We start from the raw sequence: 24,310 nt of genomic DNA, 5'->3' as shown, positions 1-24,310 counted from the left end.
ACTCTACTGTGGCGTTGTAAAAATGCCCCTTAATCCTCCATTGCCTCAGATACAAAATGAGTACCTGTATCTAATATGTAAACTGCTTTGATTGTAACCAGAAAAAGGTGGTATATCAAATCCCATCCTCTTTCTTTCTTGTCTGTTTCTGGATCTGGGGAACTGTATGTGCGGAGGAGTGTGTGTGTGTGTGTGTGTGGGGGGGGGGGGGCTGTTGGTCTCTATCTGCTGTGGATATTTAGCTAGGACTAAGGAACAGCAGGTGTCAAATGAGCTGCTGTAAGCAAACCCAGTGGGGTTTAAATGTTCTGTTCAGAGAAAAGCTGGGGAGGGAAGAAAGCAGAGAATCAGTGAGCTCTCCTCACACAGCAAGACCTCAAGCAAGAGCTGCAATCAGCCTCGCAGGCCAATGCTCAGAATGCCCACAGTAAGCCAGCAGCGCAGCAACCTAGCTTCCCAATGCTCAAAGCAAATTATTTTCAAATTCTATGTGTACTGTCAAAAGCAAAAGGGGGAACGTGCTTGGAGTACGCGCAGAAGGGTTTCGCGGTAAGTTCAGCTCTTGTGCACATGCACCTGGCGTACCTGAATGTCTGTTTTCAGCACCTTTAAATGTGTGCTTCACTTTTAGATTTGCTCTGACTCGCACACAATTCGTTTCTCACTACCAGTGCTTAAGGGCTTGTACGGGCTTCCTTCAGCTTCCAAATTATATAAAACCCATTAGATTTTAAAGAAGAATCATGAGAAGTCCTCTCTTCAAACACCCTAATGCCTGCTCCAAGCTGGCATAATTTTTTTCAGCAGTAAGGTGGCTTTGTTTTGTGTGCTGTTCTCTGAGCATTGGGAGGGAATAGGAAATGACCTTATTAACATCCGTTTTAGTGCATTACAATGCTACTTGCACTAATCTTTGGCGTGCACGTTGTCTCCCATGCTAGAGCCTCTGAGCATTCTGCGCTCACTAATGTGGGTGCTAATCTGGCGCTAATCACCTCTAGCACTTGCGTTTGGCTCTGAGCATTGGTCTGTCAGTGAATGAGAGGAACCAACCAGGCTCATATATCACAGCGGCGTAGCCAGACTTCGGCGGGAGGGGGGGTCCAGAGCCCGAGATGAGGGGGCACATTTTAGCCCCCCCCCCGGCGCCACCGCCCCCCACCACCTTTGACTCCCCCCAGCGCCAACCCTTTCAACCCCCCTGCCGCCGTCAGATACCTTTGCTGGCGGGGGTCCCCAACCCCCGCAGCCGAAGTCCTCTTCTCTGGCATGGCCATGTTGCTGATCTGCAAGGGCAGGCTTCTGTTTCTGTGAGTCTGACATCCTGCATGTACAACGTGCAGGACGTCAGACTCATAGAAACAGAAGCCTGCCCTTGCAGATCAGCAACGCGGCCGCACCAGTGTACCAGGATGTCAGACTCACAGAAACAGAAGCCTGTCCTTGCAGATCAGCAACGTGGCCGCACCGGTGTACATGCAGGACGTCAGACTCACAGAAACAGAAGCCTGCCCTTGCAGATCAGCAACGTGGCCGCACCGGTGTACATGCAGGATGTCAGACTCACAGAAACAGAAGCCTGCCCTTGCAGATCAGCAACGCGGCTGCACCAGTGTACCAGGACATCAGACTCACAGAAACAGAAGCCTGTCCTTGCAGATCAGCAACGTGGCCGCACCGGTGTACATGCAGGACGTCAGACTCACAGAAACAGAAGCCTGCCTTTGCAGATCAGCAACGCAGCCGCACCGGTGTACGTGCAAGACGTCAGACTCACAGAAACAGAAGCCTGCCCTTGCAGATCAGCAACGTGGCCGCACCAGTGTACATGCAGGATGTCAGACTCACAGAAACAGAAGCCTGCCTTTGCAGATCAGCAACGCAGCCGCGCCGGTGTACGTGCAAGACGTCAGACTCACAGAAACAGAAGCCTGCCCTTGCAGATCAGCAACGCGGCTGCGCCGGTGTACGTGCAAGACGTCAGACTCACAGAAACAGAAGCCTGCCCTTGCAGATCGGCAATGCGGCCGCACCGGTGTACATGCAGGACGTCAGACTCATAGAAACAGAAGCCTGCCCTTGCAGATCAGCAATGTGGCCGCACCGGTGTACATGCAGGATGTCAGACTCACAGAAACAGAAGCCTGCCTTTGCAGATCAGCAATGCAGCCACGCCGGTGTACGTGCAGGACATCAGACTCATAGAAACAGAAGCCTGCGCTTGCAGATCAGCAATGCGGCTGCGCTGGAGAAGAGGACTTTGGCTGGAGGGGGTTGGGGAGCCCCGCCAGCAAAGGTACCTGATGGCGATGGGAGGGGGGGGTTGAAGGGGTTGGCGACGGCAGCGGGAGGGGGGGTTGAAGGGGTTGGCGACGGTGGGGAGGCCAGGACCAAATCTACGGGGGCCCATGCCCTCGTGGCCCCACGTAGCTATGCCCCTGATAATCACATAATGCGCAGAGCTGCCAGGTTACCCAATTCCAGGAGTGACATTTTGTAGCCAGTCCTGATTTTAAACTTATATCCCAAAGCAGCACAAAATCTTTTATTTATTTATCTATCAATTTAAAATATTTACAGCCTGCACTTTTCACAGCTCAAGGCAGGATACAATATACATAATATTTTAGACAATACCAACCTAAAATGCAATACAAAGTGAAATAAAATGTCCTTGATCAAAGCTACTGCACAGACTCAAATTATCAGTGCTGCAGGTCCCATAATGCACCTGGGAGGCTGTCAGAAATCCTGACTTGGCTTAGAAGCTCCCTCCTGGATGTAGTAACTTAGCAGCTCTGTGGGTGAGGTTAGGATAACTATGATTCTGTCTGATCATACACAGTGATACTGCAGTTCTGTCTGTGGCTACAAACACTGATGTGACCAGCTAGCATTGTTGATGAAACTGGAATGAGGGTGAAGTGCGTTCTTTGGTCCCTGCACAAACAAGTGGAATGAGACTCCGATGCCGCAACATTTCCCATGCACAAACTGCTAGTCAATCAGTCCAGCCAACTGGAGACTCTCACATGATGTCACTATGGGATCTTTACCCATTGCATCTTGCAGAGCAGTTTAAAGGTTATGGACGTGTGAACTTGTTCATGATAGAACTGATAAAGCTGGATTTCAGCCTGGGTTTCATTCAGCTGGTATTAGAAGCAAAAGCTCATTTGATTTTCTTTTCTTTTACATACATCTGAGGTGGTAAGATCTGCAGCTGGCTCATGCCATAACTATTATTATTATAAAAAAAAATCTTAGGTTTTCAGATAAAAATGAGTTTAACAGATGTACTTTCCCAGAGATCTGAACATCCTTATTTAAAAGCATGACTCACTATTAAAATAAGATCTACCTTGTAGAAATGTAAAACAAATACTCCTGGGAATGTTACATGTAGGGTTCTTTTTCAGACTCCCTTGTAATTTTTCCCTCTGAGGAATCCAGAGAAGAATCCGATGCAATTTGTGACATAACAGTTCATGTAGACCGATGGGATCTGTTGTGATGAGATGATAATGTCTTTATTCCCCATTTTCAGTGCAATACATTTAATGCAGTCTTAAGACCACATTTTTGCACTGAGTGCCTCGTTTTCTTTTTGGGGATCATTTTTATCATGGATACAGATTCTGGAGGTTGGACTGGCAGAGGAAAAAGGAGCAGAGGGCAGGTTGCCTCTCCCAGAGTATCAGCTGGAAATCCCATCCCAAAGTCTGGCTTGGAAGTCCTCTTCCAATGGTTGCTTTTGACCCCTGTGCTGATGCAGCAGTGCTGGAGCAGTTACTGGAGATCACTTCTACCTAAAGCAATGAAATTGAGCTGCTGACAGCCTTGCATATAACCAGAGCTGCTTTCCATAAGCAATTGACTATTGGTAAATCCACCCTTCATGGGTCTTCCACAGTTGGCCTTCAGAGAGCTGGTAAGGCAGTTTCGCCTCTGGTTACCAGTGCACTCACTGCTCTGGTGCTTCAAGGTTTCCAGGTAGAGGGAACGGGAACTGCTGCAGGGCATGCACTTTGAGAAGTCCGCATTGGCTTTCCTCCTATACCTGTCCCAGCAGGGCAGTCTTGGGGCCCTCCGCACTGGCTCTTTGAGTGGAATTTATGCTACTGTTGACAGACATACTGTGTTAATTTAACTTTCAGACCCATTTTTGTCTGAGCCCCTTTTGTTGCCACATGGCTTATCCCTGCCTGTGTCCAGCACAGTGTACAAGCATGCAAGATGATGTTTTGGAGGTCAAATTTAGATTTCTAGTTAGGAGAATGAAGTCTAGAATCTCCTGGGCAGGATTTTCAGCTGTGTTCCCAGTTCCTTATGCAGGGACCCAGAAGCAGAACTTCAGGTGCAGTCCTGTCCTCCTTCTCACAACCTAGCCCTGTCAGTCTCCTATTGCACTTATCTTTACCGCCTGTTGTAGGGCTTTCCCAGCCCAGTGAAGATGGAATTTCTGATCGCCTCCTGCCAGACAGTGGCTGTTTATGGCTCCCATGGGAGGGAGATAGATTGGGATGGATAGCTTGGCCCCCCTGGCTGTCTGTTGAGGCAGCAGGCAGCATTTGTCTTTGACTGGCGGGGCCTAGGGAACCCTTCCAGCCATGTTGTTCCAATGACTGGTTCCTCTCTTTATTCTTTGATTGATAAGTCTGAGAAACCTTGCCAGTCATGCTCTGGTGACTGGTGGCTGTCTTCTCCCATTCTGCAGTTTTCTTTCTGTGTTGTCTTTTATCTGTCCTTCTGTGGAAACAATCATGCAACTTTTTGCTGCCAGAAACGTTATGTGTATAAGATCCTGCAGCTGGGCAGATGAAAAAAAAAAGAACACTGCAGCTAGACTCGTATTCGGCAAAACAAAATATGAAAGTGCTAAGCCACTAGGAGAAAAACTACACTGGCTCCCACTTAAAGAACGCATCACGTTCAAAATATGCTCCCTAGTCCAAAAAATCATTCACAGAGAAGCACCAGCCTACATGTCAGACCTGATAGACTTACCATCCCGCACATTCCTCAATCTAAACTTCCCTAACTGCAAAGGTCTAAAATACAAAGTAATGCACGCGTCAAACTTTACCTACTTAAGTACACAGTTATGGAATGCACCGCCACGCAACTTAAAAACGATTTACCAACTAACGAACTTCCGCAAACTACTGAAGACCCATCTCTTTAACAAGGCTTACCACAAAGATCAACCAATGTGATTATACATAACTCCTCCACACATAGTTAGAACTGCCTTATAATATCTGCTTGTTATACTACTATCATGACTGTTCATTATCATATTGCCAAAGATTCTTCTGTAACACTAAATGTCTATTTTTATTATATTTCCATTACTCATGATGTATTGTAAGCCACATTGAGCCTGCAAAGAGGTGGGAAAATGTGGGATACAAATCAATAAATAAAAATTACAGACACACAGATCATCAGAGAGATAAGTAAAGGTGCCTAAAAAAGAGAGAAAGTAGTTTAAAACTAGATGCTAGGTGACAGTTGCTGATGAGCGTATGATTTGCAGTGATATATCTTCAAATGATACCGATAAAATAGAGTATCCTGATAGAGAGGATTTAAAAGATGCCAGGAGAGCTCAGATGTATGTAAATGCAAAACAGACTAACTAAAATGATTCTAAGATTTCTGTATCAGCTTCTAATAAGGAACAAAGTGTGAAAAAGAATTATAAAAATACATTTAGGTGTTTATATGCAATTACCAAAAGTCTAAAAACAAGATGGGAGGGTTAGAATATATGATACCGGATCTGATGTATTTTCTTCCCCAAGTTGTCTCTGTAGAGATATATAGCAGCCATTACAGCTTACTATATTGAAGAGAGTGTGATCCAGTGGAATGCCACTAAGTGGCGCTATTCCATTAGAAAGGTTCAACTAAGAGTGGAAAATCGTTCTTTCGCTGTCTCTCCTATATATTTTTTGCTGGTACTGATTTTAATTATCTTTTTCTGAGGTGACTTTGCTCACTCCCTATCTCATACTGTGTTTAAGTATGTTAAACTAGCATACACTGTAACAGTGTCTATGGGGAAAATGCTTAGTGTGGCCTCCTAAATAATGATGCAGACAGAATAAGCACCTCAGATACCTGGCTGGAAAGAAGATAAACGATAGGACACTGTGATACCAGGGTACAAACAGTGTCCAATTGATAAAGCAGATCAGACTGATGTTGGGGTAGTCCTATATATAGGACTAAAGTTCCACAGGAAACTGTATTTGGAAATCTACATGGACAGAAATTTCATGCATTGCAGGGAAAAGTATAGATATATGCATATAGCGTTATCCCTCTGACCAGGATAGTGAGAGACTGCTAGCAGTATTTAGACAGTCCATTAAAGTCAGAAACAAAATAAGAATGAGGGATTTTAATTACTCTAATATCAGCTGAGTGAATATCTCCTCGGGGCATGCTAAGGAGTTAAAGTTTCTGGAAACAGATGAGAGGAAGAACTAAATAAAATGAAATGAAACTTTAGATATAGTTCTCAGTGGACCACTGGAATTGGTACAAGGTATAATGATAGTTGGAGCTACTTGGCAATAATGATCACAATGTAATAAAATTTGGAATCATTACTGGAGGGAAAATGATAAATACAAATACCATAGGAGCATTTAATTAAAAAAAAGAGAGAGACTTTGATTAAATGAGGAAATTAACAAGGTCACTAAAAGGAATAGTTGTGATGGGGGGGGGGGGGGGGCTGTGGGGTGCATGGATTTTTAAAGAACTCCATCTTGGAAGCCCAGATAAAATATATTCCATATGTTAACAAAGGGCCTCTTTTACTATGCCACGCTAGCGATTCCTGGTGCAGATAATGAGAGGAAGCCCATTCAATTCCTATGGGCTTCCTCTCATTTGCCATGTGGGAATTGCTAGCACGACTTAGTAAAAGAAGCCTAACAGTAGAAAGACGATCAAACAAGTCCCAGCATGGCTAAATGGAGCTGTGAAAGAGGGCTGTTCAAGCCAAAAAAGGTATTTTTTTTTTAATAGAAAGGTGGTTCTAATAAGGAAAATAGGAAAGAATAAATTAGAATGAGGCCATTAGAGTTTAATAATGTAATGTAGTATTTATATACTGTCAACTCCAAGGTTCAAAGCGGATTACAAAAAACTAAGCGCTTCTTTAGCTAAGCCACAGTAGTGATTCTCTGCATGGCAAATGCAATGAAGCTCATTCAATTCCTATGGGTTTTGTCACATTTGCCATACGGGAATCACTACCGCAGCTTAGTAAAAGGAGCCCTAAAATAATATCAAATTAAATAGTAGCAAATCAGTGGGACCAGATGATATTAACCCTAGAATTCTGAAAGAATTGAACTATGAACTCAAATGTCTATTATTGGTAATATGTGGCTGTCATTTAAGTTTGCCAATGTCAATTTCTCAAGAGGGCTCTGGGATGACCATTAAATTATAGATCAGTGAGGCTGATATTGGTGCAGCACAAAAGGAGTGGCGGAGTAGTGGTTAGTGCAGGGGACTTTGATCCTGGGAAACAATTCCCTCTGCAGCTCCTTGTGATTCTGGGCAAGTCACTTAACCCTCCATTGCCCCTGGTACAAAATAAGTACCTGAATGTAGTTGCAAAAACCTCAGAAAGGCGGTATATCAAGTTCCATTTCCCTTTTTCTGTTTGAGATTCTACATGGAATGTTGCTACTATTTGAGATTCTATTGCTACTATTTGAGATTCTACATGGAATGTTGCTATTCCACTAGCAACATTCCAAGTAGAAGTCTGCCCTTGCAGATCAGCAACGCGGCCGCGCAGGCTTCTGTTTCTGTGAGTCTGATGTCCTGCACATACATGCAGGATGACAGACTCACAGAAACAGAAGCCTGCGCGGCTGCATTGCTGATCTGCAAGGGCAGGCTTCTACATGGAATGTTGCTAGTGGAGGAGTAGGCTAGTGGTTAGTGCAGGGGACTTTGATCCTGGGGAACAATTCCCTCTGCAGCGCCTTGTGATTCTGGGCAAGTCACTTAACCCTCCATTGCCCCAGGTACAAAATAAATACCTGTATATAATACGTAAACCACTTAGATTATAACCACAGAAAGGCAGTATATCAAGTCCTTCTCCCCCAAACCACAGAAAGGTGGTAGATCAAATCATATCAACATGGTTGGAAGAGGGATCTTGTGCTTTACTAGTTTAAGACTTAATAAACGCTCTTTGTAAATACTGTACAAGAAAGTAGTTTACAACATATACAGTAAGTACAATAAATAAACAAGAAATGAGACAATAATAAAAAGGCCAACAAAGAAAAAAACATGCAGACTAAAACTCTGACTATACAAAAATGAATTCTAAAATGAAAGTAGACATCAAACAGTATAGTCACATCATATGAATTACAAAAAGCTTGTGTAAAGAATACAGATTGCAAACTATTTTTAACTCTTCAATATGATTTTCTTCCCAAAGAGAAAGAAGAAGTGAATTCCAAAGGGTTGGTCCTAGATACAAGAAAGTAGTTTGATGAGCGTCTTCTAAGCCAACCTGAGAGTGAAGAGACCTCAAGGGGCAATAACATGTTCAAGTCTTAGTCAAATAACAGGGATTGACTATATAGAAAGATTTATGCTTTAACAACAATTGTTTACATTTTATCCTAAGGGACTCGAACCAATTTGATTGCAGCATTCTGAATCACCAGAAGAAGATGGATAGAAGTCTACGGTGGATTACGGAATTATAGTAATCCAACCTACTGATTCAGAAGCAGCATATCCTTGAGTTCCAAGATAGGTTTCATAGATCTAATTTGTATAAGTGCAAAAAAGAATTTTTCATAACTGTAGAGATTTGCTGATGGAATATTAACTGGGAATCCAAAATACTACAAGTTTCTAATGTAAAAAGGTAGCTAGAAAGTGGAGCAAGACTGGGTCAAGCATAAGCCATTGTCTGATAGGCACTTTTACATAGTGGTGGTAGGGCTACTGCAGATGTAGCGTATACCAAATCAAAACTACTGCCTAGTTGGTGTGCTCACCCGGCAGTAATTTCGAAGTTGGCGTGTGCTGTTTCCAGGAGTAGAAAATATTTTTCTATTTTCTACCACAAAGGGGCGTTCCCAGTGGTAATCGGCTACATTGGTGTTGCTGCATTAGTACCCTGAGTGTAGCACGTTAGCCCTTACTGCTAGGTCAATGGGTGGCAGTAAGGGCTCAGGCAGTAAATAGCCATGCACTACTTTAATTTTAGCACACAGCCATTTACTGCCCCCATTAAAAAATTGGATTGACAACTGCTAAACTTAAAGTTGTGTTTACACTGAGGGGGATAATCGAACAGCGCTGGCCATCTCCAAGTACGGCACTGCAAAGGGGCAGAGCCAACCGTATTTTCGAAAAAGATGGCCAGCCATCTTCTTTTTTTCGATAATACAGTTGTCAGAGATGGCCGAGTTTGAGATGGTCAGCCTCAGTTTTTGCCCATAATGGAAGCCGAAGCCGGCAATCTCAAACCCGACCAAATCCAAGGCATTTGGTCTTGGGAGGGGCCAGGATTCATAGTGCACTGGTCCCCCTTACATGCCAGGACACCAACCGGGCACCCTAGTGGGCACTTCTAAAAATTAAAAAAAAAAATTTAAAAAGCTTCCAGGTGCATAGCTCCCTTACCTTGGGTGCTGAGCCCCCCAAATCCCCCCCCCAAAACCCACTCCCCACAACTCTACACCATTACCATAGCCCTTATGGGTGAAGGGGGGCACCTACATGTGGGTACAGTGGATTTGGGGGGGGGGGGGTTGGAGGGTTCCCATTTACCACCACAAGTGTAACAGGTGGGGGGGGGGGATGGGCCTGGGTCCACCTGCCTGAAGTCCACTGCACCCACAAAAAACTGCTCCAGGGACCTGCATAGTGCTGTGATGGAGCTGGGTATGACATTTGAGGCTGGCAAAAAAAGTTTTTAAAGTTGTTTTTTTGAGGGTGAGAGGGGGTTAGTGACCACTGGGGGAGTCAGGGGAGGTGATCCCCGATTCCTTCTGGTGGTCATTTGGTCAGTTCGGGCACTTTTTTGGGACTTGGACCTGAAAAAAAGGGTCCAAATAAAGCTGACCAAATTCTCGTGAAGCCTGGCTTTCTTTTTACCATTATTGGGCGAAGCCGGCCATCTCAACGCACGCCCCCGTCCCACCTTCGCTACCATGCCAACATGCCCCCTTGAACTTTCGCCAGCCCCACGACGGAACGCAGTTGAAGCCGGCCAAAATCGGCTTTCGATTATACCGATTTGGCTGCCTTCAGGAGATCACCGGCCATCTCCCGATTTGTGTCGGAAGATGGCCGGCGATCTCGTTTGAAAATCAGGCCCACTGGGTACTTAAACAATACTTTCTTCATAAAGATCAACTTTTTTTGGACTGTAAAATAAGAGTTTACCCAGATATCTCGAGAACAACACAGAAGAAAAGACAAGAGTTTCTCAAATTGCGCCCGAAAGCTTTGCAATTGGGGGCCTTATTTTGGTTGAACTTTCCATGCAAATGTGTTTTAAAATTCAACTCTGCTAAATATGTTTTCTTTGAATTAAAACAGTTAAATTCTTTTTTGGAAGCTAAACTGGCTAAACTACCTATGATACATCCAAGGATTGTAACAACTTTGACTCCGTAATAGTATATGCAGGGCTTTCTTTGAGAGGGTACTTGGGGGGTACTGAGTACCAGCACCTTTTCCATTGTCTGCTAAAATTGACCCACGGTCCCCAAGTTTTAATGAAAGATCTCAGGCTCTACACACCAATTCTGCCTTGTCATAGATTCTGTGACTGGTTGCAGGGGGCCTGGCTATTGTGGGGAGGGTCCCTCAGTGATCACCCCACCCCTGAAGGGTGGCCTGGCATTTGAGTACCGGCACCTTTTTCGTTAGATAAAATGCACTGAGTATATGCAACCCGGTAGCTCTTCTCGGCCGTCTTTTTCTTACTTGGTGTTAGATGTTATTAATCTAATCTAAGTTTTGATTTCCGTATGTATTGTGTAATGCCTCCAATTGTTGGACTAAAGATGAGCGATAGATCATTCCTTTGATTAAGAAATGTATAATTATTATTTTCAATGTATATATTTTGACTTAAAATCATCTTTTCAAATTTCAAGTGATATGTTGAAATTAAAATGAAAATTTTAATTAAAAAAAAAAAGCCTTTTTCCCAGCCGTGTTAAAAAAATGGCCCAGCGTACGCCAAAAACATGCACCTCACAACCGCAGGCCACTTTTTTTTACTGCGGCTTTGTAAAAGGACCCCTGGGAAACCCAATTCAGACAAGCATTAAAGGCAGTGTGAGGTTGGGAGCAGAAGGTTCATAAAATGCCACAATCTGAAAGTCATCAGCACAGAAAATGCACTGAAGCCTACAACTTTGAATAATGGTGCCTAGTGGAGCCAAAAACAGATTAAATAGGATTGGTGCCAAAATGGATTCCTGAAGAACCCGTATTCTTTCTGTTTATGTTTATTTAGACTTTATTCAGGTTAAAATCAAAGCAGTGTACAATTTTTAAAAAACCATAAATAAAATTACAACAAAGTAAAAAAGGAAAGAAAAGTAACGTAAACAGTGCTGTCAATCATTAAAGAAAGCGGTCAGCCTCTGATCAAGATTAGGACCATCTTATGTTGCCTTTAAAAAACAGTTTAAAACCAGGCTTTTCAGTCAAACTTCTTGTATTGGATATTTTTGTATTTTAATTTTTTTTCTCTTTCTCACTCTGATTTTTTAATGTAAACTGCTAAGCTGCATTTTCAAGGCGATTTGTGGTATATTAGGTTTTAATAAATAAATACTGCTCCACCTGAGACGCCAAAATAAAAAGGTGGGTCTTAAGGACTGCCCTAAATTTGGTATAGGATTGTTCGGATCGAATACAAATCTGGAGGGAGTTTCATAAGGAAGCACGACAGAAAAGAAGGCCGAGTGTTGGGTTGACTCCAACCATAAACACAAAACTGGGGGGAGACTGAGACTGTGCTGAGAGGCAGAATGAAGAGCACAGGGAGATGTGTAAGGGGTAAAAGAGGAGAGAAATGAAATGGGGAACCAGAGTGTAAAGCCTTGAGGGTCGAGGTTAAAATCTAGTGCTGGATGCGATAGAGAACAGGAAGCCAATAATGGTGGGACAGGAGCCGATAAGTGTAGATAAGAGTATGCTGGTTGATATTATATATTTGAATAATCAGAAAACATTTGATAAATATTCATGAAAGACTCTTAGGGGTAATTGTATAAAGTGAGCACTGACATCTCCATGATGATTGCACACGTAAATGATTCGAATAATGGAATGTACGCCTGCATGTGTGAAAAAATTCCACCTAAACACTCTTTTGTAAATACATGCATATCTTAGATGGAGACTGGGTGGAGTATTGGTTGACTTACACACAAAACTTACTATCTCCAGCATTTAGGTCTCAGGACGTACACCAGTTTCATGGCTGGTAGAAGTGCTGAAACCTAATTTAAAGGCACCTGTTTCCCCTGTTAAGCTAGTATTCTACAGAGTAGGTGCTTACTTTCCTTTAGGAGTAGCCTAGTGGTTATTGCAGTGGACTTTGATCCTGGGAAACTGAGTTCGATTCCCACTGCAGCTCCTTGTGACTCTGGGCAAGTCACTTAACCCTCCATTGCCCCTGGTACAAAATAAGGACCTGAATATATGTAAACCGCTTTGAATGTAGTTGCAAAAAAAACCTCAGAAAGGCGGTATGTCAAGTCCCATTTCCCTTTCCCTATTTGAGATTCTACATGGAATGTTGCTATTCCACTAGCAACATTCCATGTAGAAGCCTGCCCTTGCAGATCAGCCACACAGGCTTCTGTTTCTGTGAGTCTGATGTCCTTCACGTACCTGCACCACGTCAGACTCACAGAAACAAAAGCCTGCAGGGCCGCGTTGCTGATCTGCAAGGGCAGGCTTCTACATGGAATGTTGCTAGGGGAGGAGTAGCCTAGTGGCTAGTACAGCAGACTTTGGTCCTGAGGAACTGAGTTCAATTCCCACTGCAGCTCCTTGTGACTCTGGGCAAGTCACTTAACCCTCCATTGCTCCTGGTACAAAATAAGTACCTGAATATATGTAAACCACTTTGAATGTAGTTGCAAAAACGTCAGAAAGACAGCATATCAAAGTCCCATTTCCCTTTCCCTTATACTTGGAGAACAGGGTGCCACATAGGCACATGGTTATATGATTACCCTCTAAGGACTAAAAAGACATGGGATTAGAGGTAAAGTCCCATTTTGCAGGATTCTATATAGAGCGCCTAGTGTTCTGTGCTGAAATCTAAGCATAATCCATAACAACATGCGTAACTTAATTGGCTTAACAAGCTAATCAGCACTGACAACAGCACATAATGAGCACTAATTGACAATAATTAGAATTTATACGCACAACTCACTAAGCGTATTCTGTAATGAACTGCGTTTCAATTCTAATGCGCGTAGTTCAAAAGGGGCACGGTCATGGGGAGGGAGAAATGGGCATTCCCAAATGAAAATGCATAGTTATAGAACATGGCCCAGTGCGAGTAAATCTACATGCAAGGATTTACGCCATGTTTACTTTGGTGTAAATGGAGGCATCTAGTTTCAGGCACTGGGATATCAACTAAGCATATTTTATATACCGTGCTTAAATCTTATAGAAGACACTTAGGCAGAAATGTTTTCTGCGTGGATTTTTAAAGTGCCATATATAGAATCTGGCCCATTGAACTTAACTGGGAAAAGGATATGAAGCAAAGAATGGGGTTACAATAGTCTGTTTTCTGAGTAGAGTACCTCAGGCAGACTTGGTGCAAGGACATCATGTGGTCTGTTTTACTAAAGATTTTCTCCCATTTTGAAATTGTGTGGAAAATGCTTAATAAACAGGGCCCTAGGTGTCCTAGGCAAACCTTCAACTTTGTGCCCCCAGGATCAATTAACTTTGATGCCCCAGCACTCCCTCTGCGATTTTGGTAATTCAAGTCAACAATCATGATCATCCCAACATCATTTTCCCTAGAATGATCCTATAACAAGGCATAATTGTCTATCATGCTCTTAAGTATGAAACTTTGCTTTGTGTACTGCGTGTTCACGCTTTCCAAAAATACTAGGACTAGGGGGCATGCGATGAAACTACAGTGTAGTAAATTTAAAACAAATCGGAGAAAATTTTTCTTTACCCAACGCATAATTAAACTCTGGAATTTGTTGCCGGAGAACGTGGTGAAGGCGGTTAGCTTAGCAGAGTTTATAAAGGGGTTAGATGGTTTCCTAAAGAACAAGTCCATAAACCACTACTAAATGGACTGGGGAAAAATCCACAATTCCAGGAATAACAAGTATAGAATGTTTGTACGTTTGGGAAGCTCGCCAGTTGTCCTTGGCCTGGATAGGCCGCTGTCGTGGACAGGATGCTGAGCTCGATGGACCCTTGGTCTTTTCCCAGTGTGGCATTACTTATGTACTTATGGACATATACACATAGGGGTCCTTTTACAGAGCAGCGGTAAGTCCAATGCGGGCTTACCACTCGCTCTTCCGGGACTACTGTCATCCCAACACAGCTGCCGGTGGTAATCCTTCCCTGAGTGCTCGCCATTTCCGGAGGAAAAAGAAAACCTCTGGAAACAGCTTGCACAGTGGTAAAGGTCTAAAATACAGATTAACACATGCGTCTAGCTTTTCCTACATGAGCACGCAGTTGTGGAATGCATTGCCACTTGACCTGAAAACAATCTACGACCTAATGAACTTTCATAAATCACTGAAGACTTATCTCTTCAACAAGGCATACCACAACGAGCCATAATAGGAACTGCAGCGCATCACCATTTACCTGATATTCCGAATGTTATCTCTCTATACCTGATTGCTTAATTCTATTATGTCGTCCATGTTCTTTATGTAATACCAATTGTATCTTTTACTCTGGAATGGTGTGGTAGCCTTGTTAGTCCACTCTTAAGGTTATCAATAGAAATCAAACAAAATAAAACATGGAAAAGAAAATAAGATGATACCTTTTTTATTGGACATAACTTAATACATTTCTTGATTAGCTTTCGAAGGTTGCCCTTCTTCGTCAGATCAGAAATAAGCAAATGTGGTAGCAGATAGTATATATAAGTGAAGCATCCAAGCATTACTTTGACAGTCTGACAGGGTGGGAGGGTGGGGGTGGGTAGGAGGTATGCATGGGGACATCAAAGCATTTCAGGCCAGATGCTTAAGACAAGATTCAATCTGCACAGACATCACATGAAGATAGCCAGTGCCAGTCAGGTTCCCACCCAGGTGGGCCAGCATTTTACAAGACCAGGACACTGCACCAGTGATTTCATAGTTAGAATCCTGAAAGGTAACTTTAAAACAATATAGTCACATAAGACCTTTGAAGTCAGAATATTGTGACACCCAACAGACAAGACTTAACAAGGATCTGGGTTTTCTAGCCCATTATAAACCATAAAATTGTATTTCTCTGTTTATCACCCCCCTCTCACCTATCCACACCCATCCTGTTAGAATATCAATGAAATGCTTTGATGTCCCCATGCATACCTCCTACCCACCCCCACCCTCCCACCCTGTCAGACTGTCAAAGTCATGCTTGAATGTTTCACTTATATACACTGTCAGCTACCAGATTTGCTTATTTCCAATCTGACGAAGAAGGGCAACCTTCGAAAGCTAATCAAGAAATGTATTAAGTTATGTCCAATAAAAAGGTATCATCTTATTTTCTTTTCCATGTTTTCTTTTGTTTGATTTCTATTGATACTCTGGAATGGCAAATGCCATAATGGAACATTGTAAGCCACATTGAGCCTGCAAATAGATGGGAAAATGTGGGATACAAATGCAACAAATAAATAAATAACCCGGCAGTGATCAGACATTGCTGCGCGCAGTCCAGTTGCTGCCGGGTTAGCGTGGAAGCCCTTATTTCCACCTCAATGGATGGAGGTAAGAGCTCCCCGTCACATGGCCACGTGGTAAGAGCTCTCTTACCGCATGGCCATGTGTGCCTGGGGTCTTTTTACCCGCTGTGGTAAAAAGGGGCCTGGCACACGGGAAAAACAGCACCTGCCACTAGCACAGGGCCCTTTTCCCACAGCTTGGTAAAAGGACCCCATAATGAGGGCCTGGATAGTGCCTGTGTATATCAGGTCAGTGGTACTGAAACAGATACCAGATGCTGCTATCTGGATCAACACTTTTGTACTGTGAGCTCCTGAATTTAGGTAGCTAAGTTGCATGCCTGAATTTGTGTCCTAATTGCAGACAAACTTAGGCATATAAATTCTTAGCTGAAAATTCACCTAAATATAGGAGCTTAGAAGTTCTGCTGCTCAGTTTCGGTCTACCATTCATTGGTCTAGATTTAAGAGTTTAATTTAGATCCCTAGCTTTTTTAACTTCCTGAAATCTACCCCCACTGCCACCTACTTTTAAAGGCTCCTAAATTTAGGAGTTTAGTGAAACCAAGTGCATAAATTCAAGCACTCATTTCTAGATTTTTAAGACGCCAGTAGGAGCCCTAAACCCTTTAGAAATCGATCCCAGTGTTGTCCCTTAACCGCAACTGCTGTTTGCTACCCCACAGAAGCTGCCACCCTGGTCATCTGTCTGTAGGTCAGTGGTTTCCAAACCTGGTCCTGGAGGCACCCCAGCCAGTCAGGTTTTCAGGATATCCACAATGAATATTCATGAGATAGATTTGCATGCAGTGGAGGCAATACATGCAAATCTCTCTCATGAATATTCATTGTGGATATCCTGAAAACCTGACTGGCTGGGGTGCCTCCAGGACCAGGTTTGGGAACCCTGGTCTAGGTGTTAAACCAACCCTGACTGCATGGATCTTTAGTGGGATGAGTATTAACATAATTATCAATAATATGGAAAGGAAAGAAACTAGTGAGGTTATCAAATCTGTAGATACACAAAGTTATTCAAAGGAGTTACAAAACAATTAAGATCCAAGGAATTGCAAGAAAACTTTGCAAAATGGTGAGCAAAGGTTTAGATCCAAAATGTTGAGAATGGGTGATATTTCGTGTTATGGGTCCATAAACAGTGTGAAAAGTTACGTTTGAACTTCTGTAACTTGTTTTATTTTTCACATAAAAGGATAGGGTTTGTACTGTTATATTACAAATTGTTTGCTCTAACAGAATTAATTACAACCTCATGTTTTGTTCCTGTTGACGTTAGTCATGTTTTCCCAGAGAAGTTCGCAATTGAGGAACAGGGTGCCTAAACAGCAGAATAAATTTAATATGGACAAGTATAAAGTGATGCCCATAAGGAGACGTGGAGGGGCATTTTCAAAAAGGACGTCCAAGTTTCGATTTGGATGTCCTTGCAAAACGTCCCAATCCAGGGGCAGGGAAACCTGTATTTTCGAAACAAGATGAATGTCCATCTTTCGTTTCGAAAATACTGTCAGGGAAGTCCAAATCCTTAAATTTCTCCATCCCTAGACTTGGACGTCCCTAGACATGGACGTTTCTGATTTTTGGCGATTTTCGAAACGCCCATGTCAAAAATGACCAAATGCAAGCCATTTGGTCATGGGAGGAGCCAGCATTTGTAGTGCACTGGTCCCCCTGACATGCCAGGACATCAACCGGGCACCCTAGGGGGCACTGCAGTGGACTTCATAAAATTCTCCCAGGAATATAGCTCCCTTACCTTGTGTGCTGAGCCCCCAACCCCCCCCCCCCCAAAACCTACTACCCACAACTGTACACCACTACCATAGCCCTTATGGGTGAAGGGGGGCACCTAGATGTGGGTACAGTGGGTTTGTGGTGGGTTTTGGAGAGCTCGCTGTTTCCTCCACAAACGTAACAGGTGAAAGGGGGGATGGTGCTGGGTCCACCTGTCTGAAGTGCACTCACCCACTAAAACTGATCCAGGGACCTGCATACTGCTGTCATGGACCTGAGTATGACATCTGAGGCTGGCACAGAGGCTGGCATGACATATTTTTAAAGGTGTTTTTTGAGGGTGGGAGGGGGTTAGTGACCACTGGAGGAGTAACGGGAGGTCATCCTCAATTCTCTCCAGTGGTCATCTGGTCATTTTGGGCACCTTTTGTGCCTTAGTCGTAAGAAAAACAGGTCCAGGTGAAAATGTCCAAGTGCTCATCAGGGATGTCCTTATTTTTTTCGATTATGGGTCAAGGACATCCAAGTGTTAGGCATGCCCAAGTCCCGCCTTCGCTACGCCTCCGATACGCCACCTTGAACTTTGGCCGTCCCTGCAACGGAGTGCAGTTGGGGACGTCCAAAATCGGCTTTCGATTATACCGATTTGGACGTTTCTGTGAGAAGGATGTCCATCTTCTGCTTGATGTCGAAAGATGGGCATCCTTCTCTTTTGAAAATGAGCCCAATAATCTCAACTTTAAAAATGGCATGCAGAATTCCTTATACTGAGGTTGATTTTATAACTCTTTATCTAGTTTAGCAGGTCAAGTGGATGCCTATTTTCAGCTTATTTTAGGTGCCTACATATCCTTCTAAAATTGCCCCCCAAAAGATGAAGAAATCACAGCTCAAATGAAGCTGTGGATGTTTATGCCTGCTAAGGACAGGTGTTCACACGTAAAGAACATGGCAATGTGTATATCTTATAAAACAGGTGTGTAAGTTAAGAGTCTGGCCACACGCCACCAAAACCCACCCTCAAACATGCCTACAACTGAGTCATATAAAACACATTCTTGTCACTTTACATGCATATACAGTCATGTGCAAAGTTGCTTTTGTAAATTTTTCAATGGCCCATGGGGCTTTTTGGATCTTGGGTTTACTTGCTTATTTTCCTAAGAAAAATCCAGTCAGACTTTCCATTTGAAAACGGAGGCCTGCATAGACTCTGCAGGCACAAAGTTCCTGGCTGAAATGAGCACTTTTTGAAACCTTATACGTGCATCTGAGCATATGTAAATCTCAATATGAAATTTTTTGTTTATTTCAGCTTACTGAAAAAGTGTGTTCTTAAATTTATTTAAAATGCACCTGTAAATTGTAGTCCCTTCCAAACCATACCCAGACTACGTCCCCTTGAATTGTCCGTGTGATGTGGATCGCCACCTTTAAATAGCCCTTCCTGACATCACTATTTACAGCATGGCAATACTGACTTTCATTTTTGATTTATAGCCTGGCAAAAACGTCCGTAGATTACTGCAAAACACTGGCCGACATCGGGGAGACCTGATCTGCTCAAAAGCTAAGTTTATATATATGGAAAGAAAATGAAATGTTTAGAGAAGGGAAATAAAAATGATGAAAACTATGAACATGGACTAAAATGGTTAAGGGCTCAGCTTGCAGAAGAGAACTGAGAAGGGCTATAATCGAAATTTATGAACTTGGGAATAGTGGAGATTGAGTAAATACAGAGAATGGTCATTTCAAATATTACTAGGATGAAAAGACAATCCATGAATTAACTGGTAGCAGATTTAAAATAAATTTAAGAACACACTTTTTCAGTAAGCTGTAGAATTTCTTACTGGAGGATGTGAGCAAAGCTACTGCTATAGCTGGGTGTGAAGAAGGTTGGACAAATTTTTGAAGAAGAAATACATCGACAACTGCTAGAAGTCAAAGCTTGGGAAAAGCAATGTCTCTCTGCCAGGAGCTGGGAATAAACTAGACTGAATATTTCTTGCAGTGACCCGGATCAGCCACTGTCAGGGGCAGAATTTTGGACTCAGTGGCATTGCTTTTGTGTGAACATGACAATGTATAAAATTGCTTAAAATGTGAACTACAATAGCAGAAGATGAAGGCAGGGAGAACCACAATCATTTCTGCTCATCTGTTCTGGAAGTTACAATAGCCAAACATTAAGGAAATGCTGACAGGGTTCCAGCCTCTTGTCCACAGTGTTCCCTGAGCACCTACTAATTGCCAGTTCTCCATTTTTCCTGTGGCTTCTTGGTCCTTTTTGATCCCGCACTCACTATTATCCAAAGGCTTTCTCCTCCATTTTTAAGGAATCCTCCCCCACTCCCCTGCCTGTGCATCTCACCATTGCAGCAGCACCAGTTTGTGGCCAGGAGCCATTGTAGACCATGGGCTCCCTCTGATATCTAGTGCACAGCCTTTTTGATTGTGGCAACCAGGTGCTGCTGTCACATGATGGTGGAGGACCTTCCCCCCAAGGAGCTGTCCATGGTGCTGCTGCAGCATGTCAAGCCTCATTGAACCTGAGGGACAGAGATTCAAACTCTGCTATCCTGAGGGCTAGCACTTTACAAAAGCCAGCTAGGGAGTGGAAGCAGGAGCCAGAGGCAGGCAGCCATATTGCTGGTTTTCATTTTATTTAACTTTTCTTATGGGAAAGGGCTTTTTACAAGAAACAGATTTCTTTATTACCTTAGTTAAGTTATGCTTTAGAGCCTTAGCTTTTTTTACCTGCCTGAAATCTTCCCTGTTTGGCAGTTAATAAGAGACATTAATATAAACTGTGGATTAACTAAAAAAAAAAAAAAAATCACATAATTTTCCAGTTAACCTGAGGTTGTCTGCATTATGACAATGATTTCTCTTTCTTACATTACAATGTCTCATTTGGATAGAGAAGCCCAGGGCCAAGTACCATGACCCTTCCTGCTCCATCTGGGAGCTCAGTTCAGGCCTCTTACAGCACTTTCTTCACATCACTAGGCTAAGCTGCTTCCTGGAGCCCTAACATTATTGTCTGAGTTGCACACAGCTGTAAGAGGGTTCAAAAAGTGATTTGGTTTCTGTATTTTTGAGACTTGATTAAGTCAATGAACTGAAATCTATAGTGTCTACACACCTCTGATATCTTGACTGCACTACATGCACTTCTCACCCTACATACAATTCCCAAACTCTGAGCCACCATTCCCCAAATCTCTGACACCTCTGTTTCTCAGCTCCTGAGCCAAATACTTCCCCCATTCCTGACCCCTGTCTTCCCTGCCCTTACACAGTTACACACCCCTCTGTCTCTGACCTGTTGGCCTCCTCTCATTTTTGTAGTGGGAAGAGATCTACTCACAAGTTAGAAACCCCCCAAAATTTGGAGTTTCCCCAGCAGATCCCCAGCCTTCCTCACAGCAGATCCAGGCACTCACAGTCTCACCCCTCTCACCTTTCTCTAGTGATTCCCAGTCACTTAAAGCGCCAGCAATGAGTCTTCTGCAGAAGTTATGTTTCTGTTGGGATCATTTCCTACAGACTCTTGAACTTGCCACGTTATGTTTGGAGCCACTTGTTATTCTAGGATCCTATAAACCTGCGATCTGACTCACCAGATAAATGCTGCCCTGGACCAGGAAGATGAAGCAGCAGTGAGTCAGCTGCATGGTCCTGCTCTCTGCTCTCCTCCTCCTCCTCTCCCGATGTCTGGTGCTGATGCTGCCGATGCTACCTCACACGCTGCTTCCCTGCATCCTCAAAGTCCTCCAAGCAATCCTCTGTTGGCTGCTGGGCTGCAGGAGGGTCAGGTACCAGGCACTGGGGAGTGGAGACCGGACACACAGCCCAGGCAGGTGTGGGTCTCCTCAGCTCTCTACTCCCTGCTAGCAAAAGAAACTGAAGGCGATCTGTTGCTCAGATGTTGCTGCTGCACAGTCAGCTCCTCTGCCTCTGATCTCCCCCCCTAGCAGGCAGCAGCAGGTAGATGTTCCTGGATGTTTACAGATTACCTCTGCTTTTAACGCTTTCCTGTCACAGAATAGCAAAAGGCTTCTGGCAGGGCTGCTGCTGCTGCTTTTGGCTGTGGCAGTCGTTTTCCCTCTGGAGGGGAGGGGCAGTGAATCCCTTACCAGCTGCTGCTCGGTATCTACACACTGCCTGACATTAGCCCCTTGCCAATAGCGGGCTCATTGAGTGAGTAAATTCCCCCCCCCCCCAATCCCACAGAACACAATTTAAGAACTACCAGGTCCATCTTGCCTTTGTCATGACTCTGGCAGACGGGGGGGGGGGGGGGGGGGGGCATCCTGTAAGTTTCTCTAATTCCTGTTTTAGATGCTTTTATAGGGACAATTTTTAAAGTATATGTGAGGCCTGTAAGCTCATTTTCAAAGTAAGAACATAAGAATAGGCATACCGGGTCAGACCGATGGTCCATCGAGCCCAATATCCTGCTTTGAACAGTGGCCAATCCAGGTCACAAGTACCTGGCAGAACTCAAATAGCAGCAACATTCCATGCTACCGATCCCAGGGCAAGCAATTGCTTCCCCATATGTTTCAATAGCAGACTTTTCCTCCAGGAATTTGTCCAAACCTTTTTTAAACCCAGATACGCTAACAGTTGTTACCACATCCTCTGGCAAAGAGTTCCAGAGCTTAAATATTCGTTGAGTTAAGGGGTCCTTTTACTATGCTGCAGGAAAAAAAGGCCCTGTGCTGGCAGCCAGGGCCCTTTTTCCCCACAGCCAGTAAAACCAGAAAAAAAATGGCCACGCCGTGAGATAACTCTCACCATGTGGCCATGCAGCGGGGAGCCCTTAAGGGTTCTGGCGCTAACCTAGAGGTAACTGGGCCAGCATGTGGTGATGCCCGATTACCGCCAGGTTATTGGTACGCTAACCATTTCTGGAGGGGGGGGGGTCTTTTTTCCCTGGAAATGGTACGTGTTCAGGCCGGGACTATCGCTGATGGCTATGTTGGGCAGGCGGTAGTCCCGAAAGAGCGAGCGGTAAACCCCCATTGGGCTTACGGCCGCTCTGTCAAAGGGCCCCTGAGTGTCCCCAAGTATATCTACTTTTTTTGAAAGAGTAAAAAATTGATTCACGTTTACCCATTCTATACCACTCAAGATTTTATAGACCTCTATCGTATACCCCCTCCACTGTCTCTTTTCCAAGCCAAAGAGCCCTAACCTCATAAGCTTTTCCTGACATGAGAGGAGTTTCCATCCCCTCAATCATTTTGTTCACCCTTCTTTGAACCTTTTCTAATTCTGCTATATCTTTCTTGATACAACGACCAGAACTGCACACAACACTCAGGGTGATACAGAGACAATATAGTGTTCTTTGCCTTATTTTCTAGTCCTTTCCTAATAATTCTTAACATTCTGGTTGCTTTTTTGGCTGCCACTGCACACTGGGCAGAAGATTTCAGGGTATTGTCCACGATAACACTTAGATCTTCTTCTTGGGTGCTGATTCCTTAGCATTAGGTAGCTATGATTTGCATTTTTTCCACATTAAAATTTCACCTACCTAGATGGCCGTCAGTGTTCGACCTAAGATTCCTTGCTCATTTCTCAAGTTTTGCCACACAACTATTGGTTAGATGCCGAAAAGGAGAGGGAAAGTAAGGGCAAGCTTACCTATTACTCTCCCGCTGGTCAAGTGCCGATTCTACACTATGGAGTTACTTTTTGAGACCGAGATAGAGGCGTCCTTGCTGCCTTGCCGGGACAGAGAACGTTGGGGCTTGAAGAGACCATTTTGCTCAGTACGTATGCCTGAATGCTTCCACAACCTTTGGTGTGTAGCTCTCCTACTCCTGTGGAAGCAGCTGAAGCAAAGGCCAGTGGCTGTGAATAACAATGCTGTAAATGGAGCATTAGGAGCCCTGAAGGGAGGCAGAGATAATGTCCCCCACCAGATTGGATCTGGAGTAGGTGAGCTGTTAGTAGGATGACTGCAGGAGGAGGTCCTAGTGGATGCTTGGACCTTAGCTGGGGAGCTATCATTGGAGTTTGAGCCATTGGAAGGTGTGGTTTGAGCTCACCCTTGCTTCTATTCTGAAGGTGATTACTACGCTGACTAAAACAGTGAGTAAAAGGATGGACCAAATGTACGGATCAGCTGAGTCTGTGCTTGCACGGGTTTTAAAAGAGGAGAATACTAGGAATATCAAGGGAATAGAGGGTAGTACGAAAGACAATAAGGAGATTCAAGTTAAATTAATTAAGACCTCTATGGACACTCAATATAAACTGGGGCAACTATAAAACCATCTAAGAGCTTGCAACATTAGGTTTCTGAATTTTCCTAAGTTTGATTTGAGGTCACCGAGAAAGTTGATTAAGAAGTATTTGATTGAAATACTATGGGTGTCCAATGATTCTCCGATTAATAAGATCTATTGCCTACCATGTAAAAAAAAAGACAAAGTATGATGCTTAATGTAGGACACCTGGATTGGGTTAGAGTGTAAGCTCTTTTGAGCAGGGACTGTCTTTTCTTCATGTTCAATTGTAAAGCGCTGCGTACGACTGGTA

At 43.7% G+C, this 24,310-nt stretch overlaps 1 protein-coding gene across 1 annotated transcript in view; it reads right to left on the bottom strand.

Annotated features, from left to right (window-relative positions):
• The window catches only part of NXPH3 (neurexophilin 3), a 39,690-nt gene extending 18,261 nt beyond the window's left edge, over positions 1-21,429 (bottom strand). The window contains exon 1 of the mRNA XM_030221790.1: positions 21,376-21,429. Within this exon, the coding sequence (XP_030077650.1) occupies positions 21,376-21,429 (54 nt within the window). The remainder of the gene's footprint in view (positions 1-21,375) is intronic.
• Between the last annotated feature and the right edge of the window lie 2,881 nt (positions 21,430-24,310).

Source organism: Microcaecilia unicolor, chromosome 12 (assembly GCF_901765095.1).
Source record: "Microcaecilia unicolor chromosome 12, aMicUni1.1, whole genome shotgun sequence".
Classification (NCBI taxonomy): Eukaryota; Metazoa; Chordata; class Amphibia; order Gymnophiona; family Siphonopidae; genus Microcaecilia; species Microcaecilia unicolor.
The sequence above is the reverse complement of the archived record's forward strand: the minus strand, read 5'-3'. Positions and strand labels throughout refer to the sequence as shown.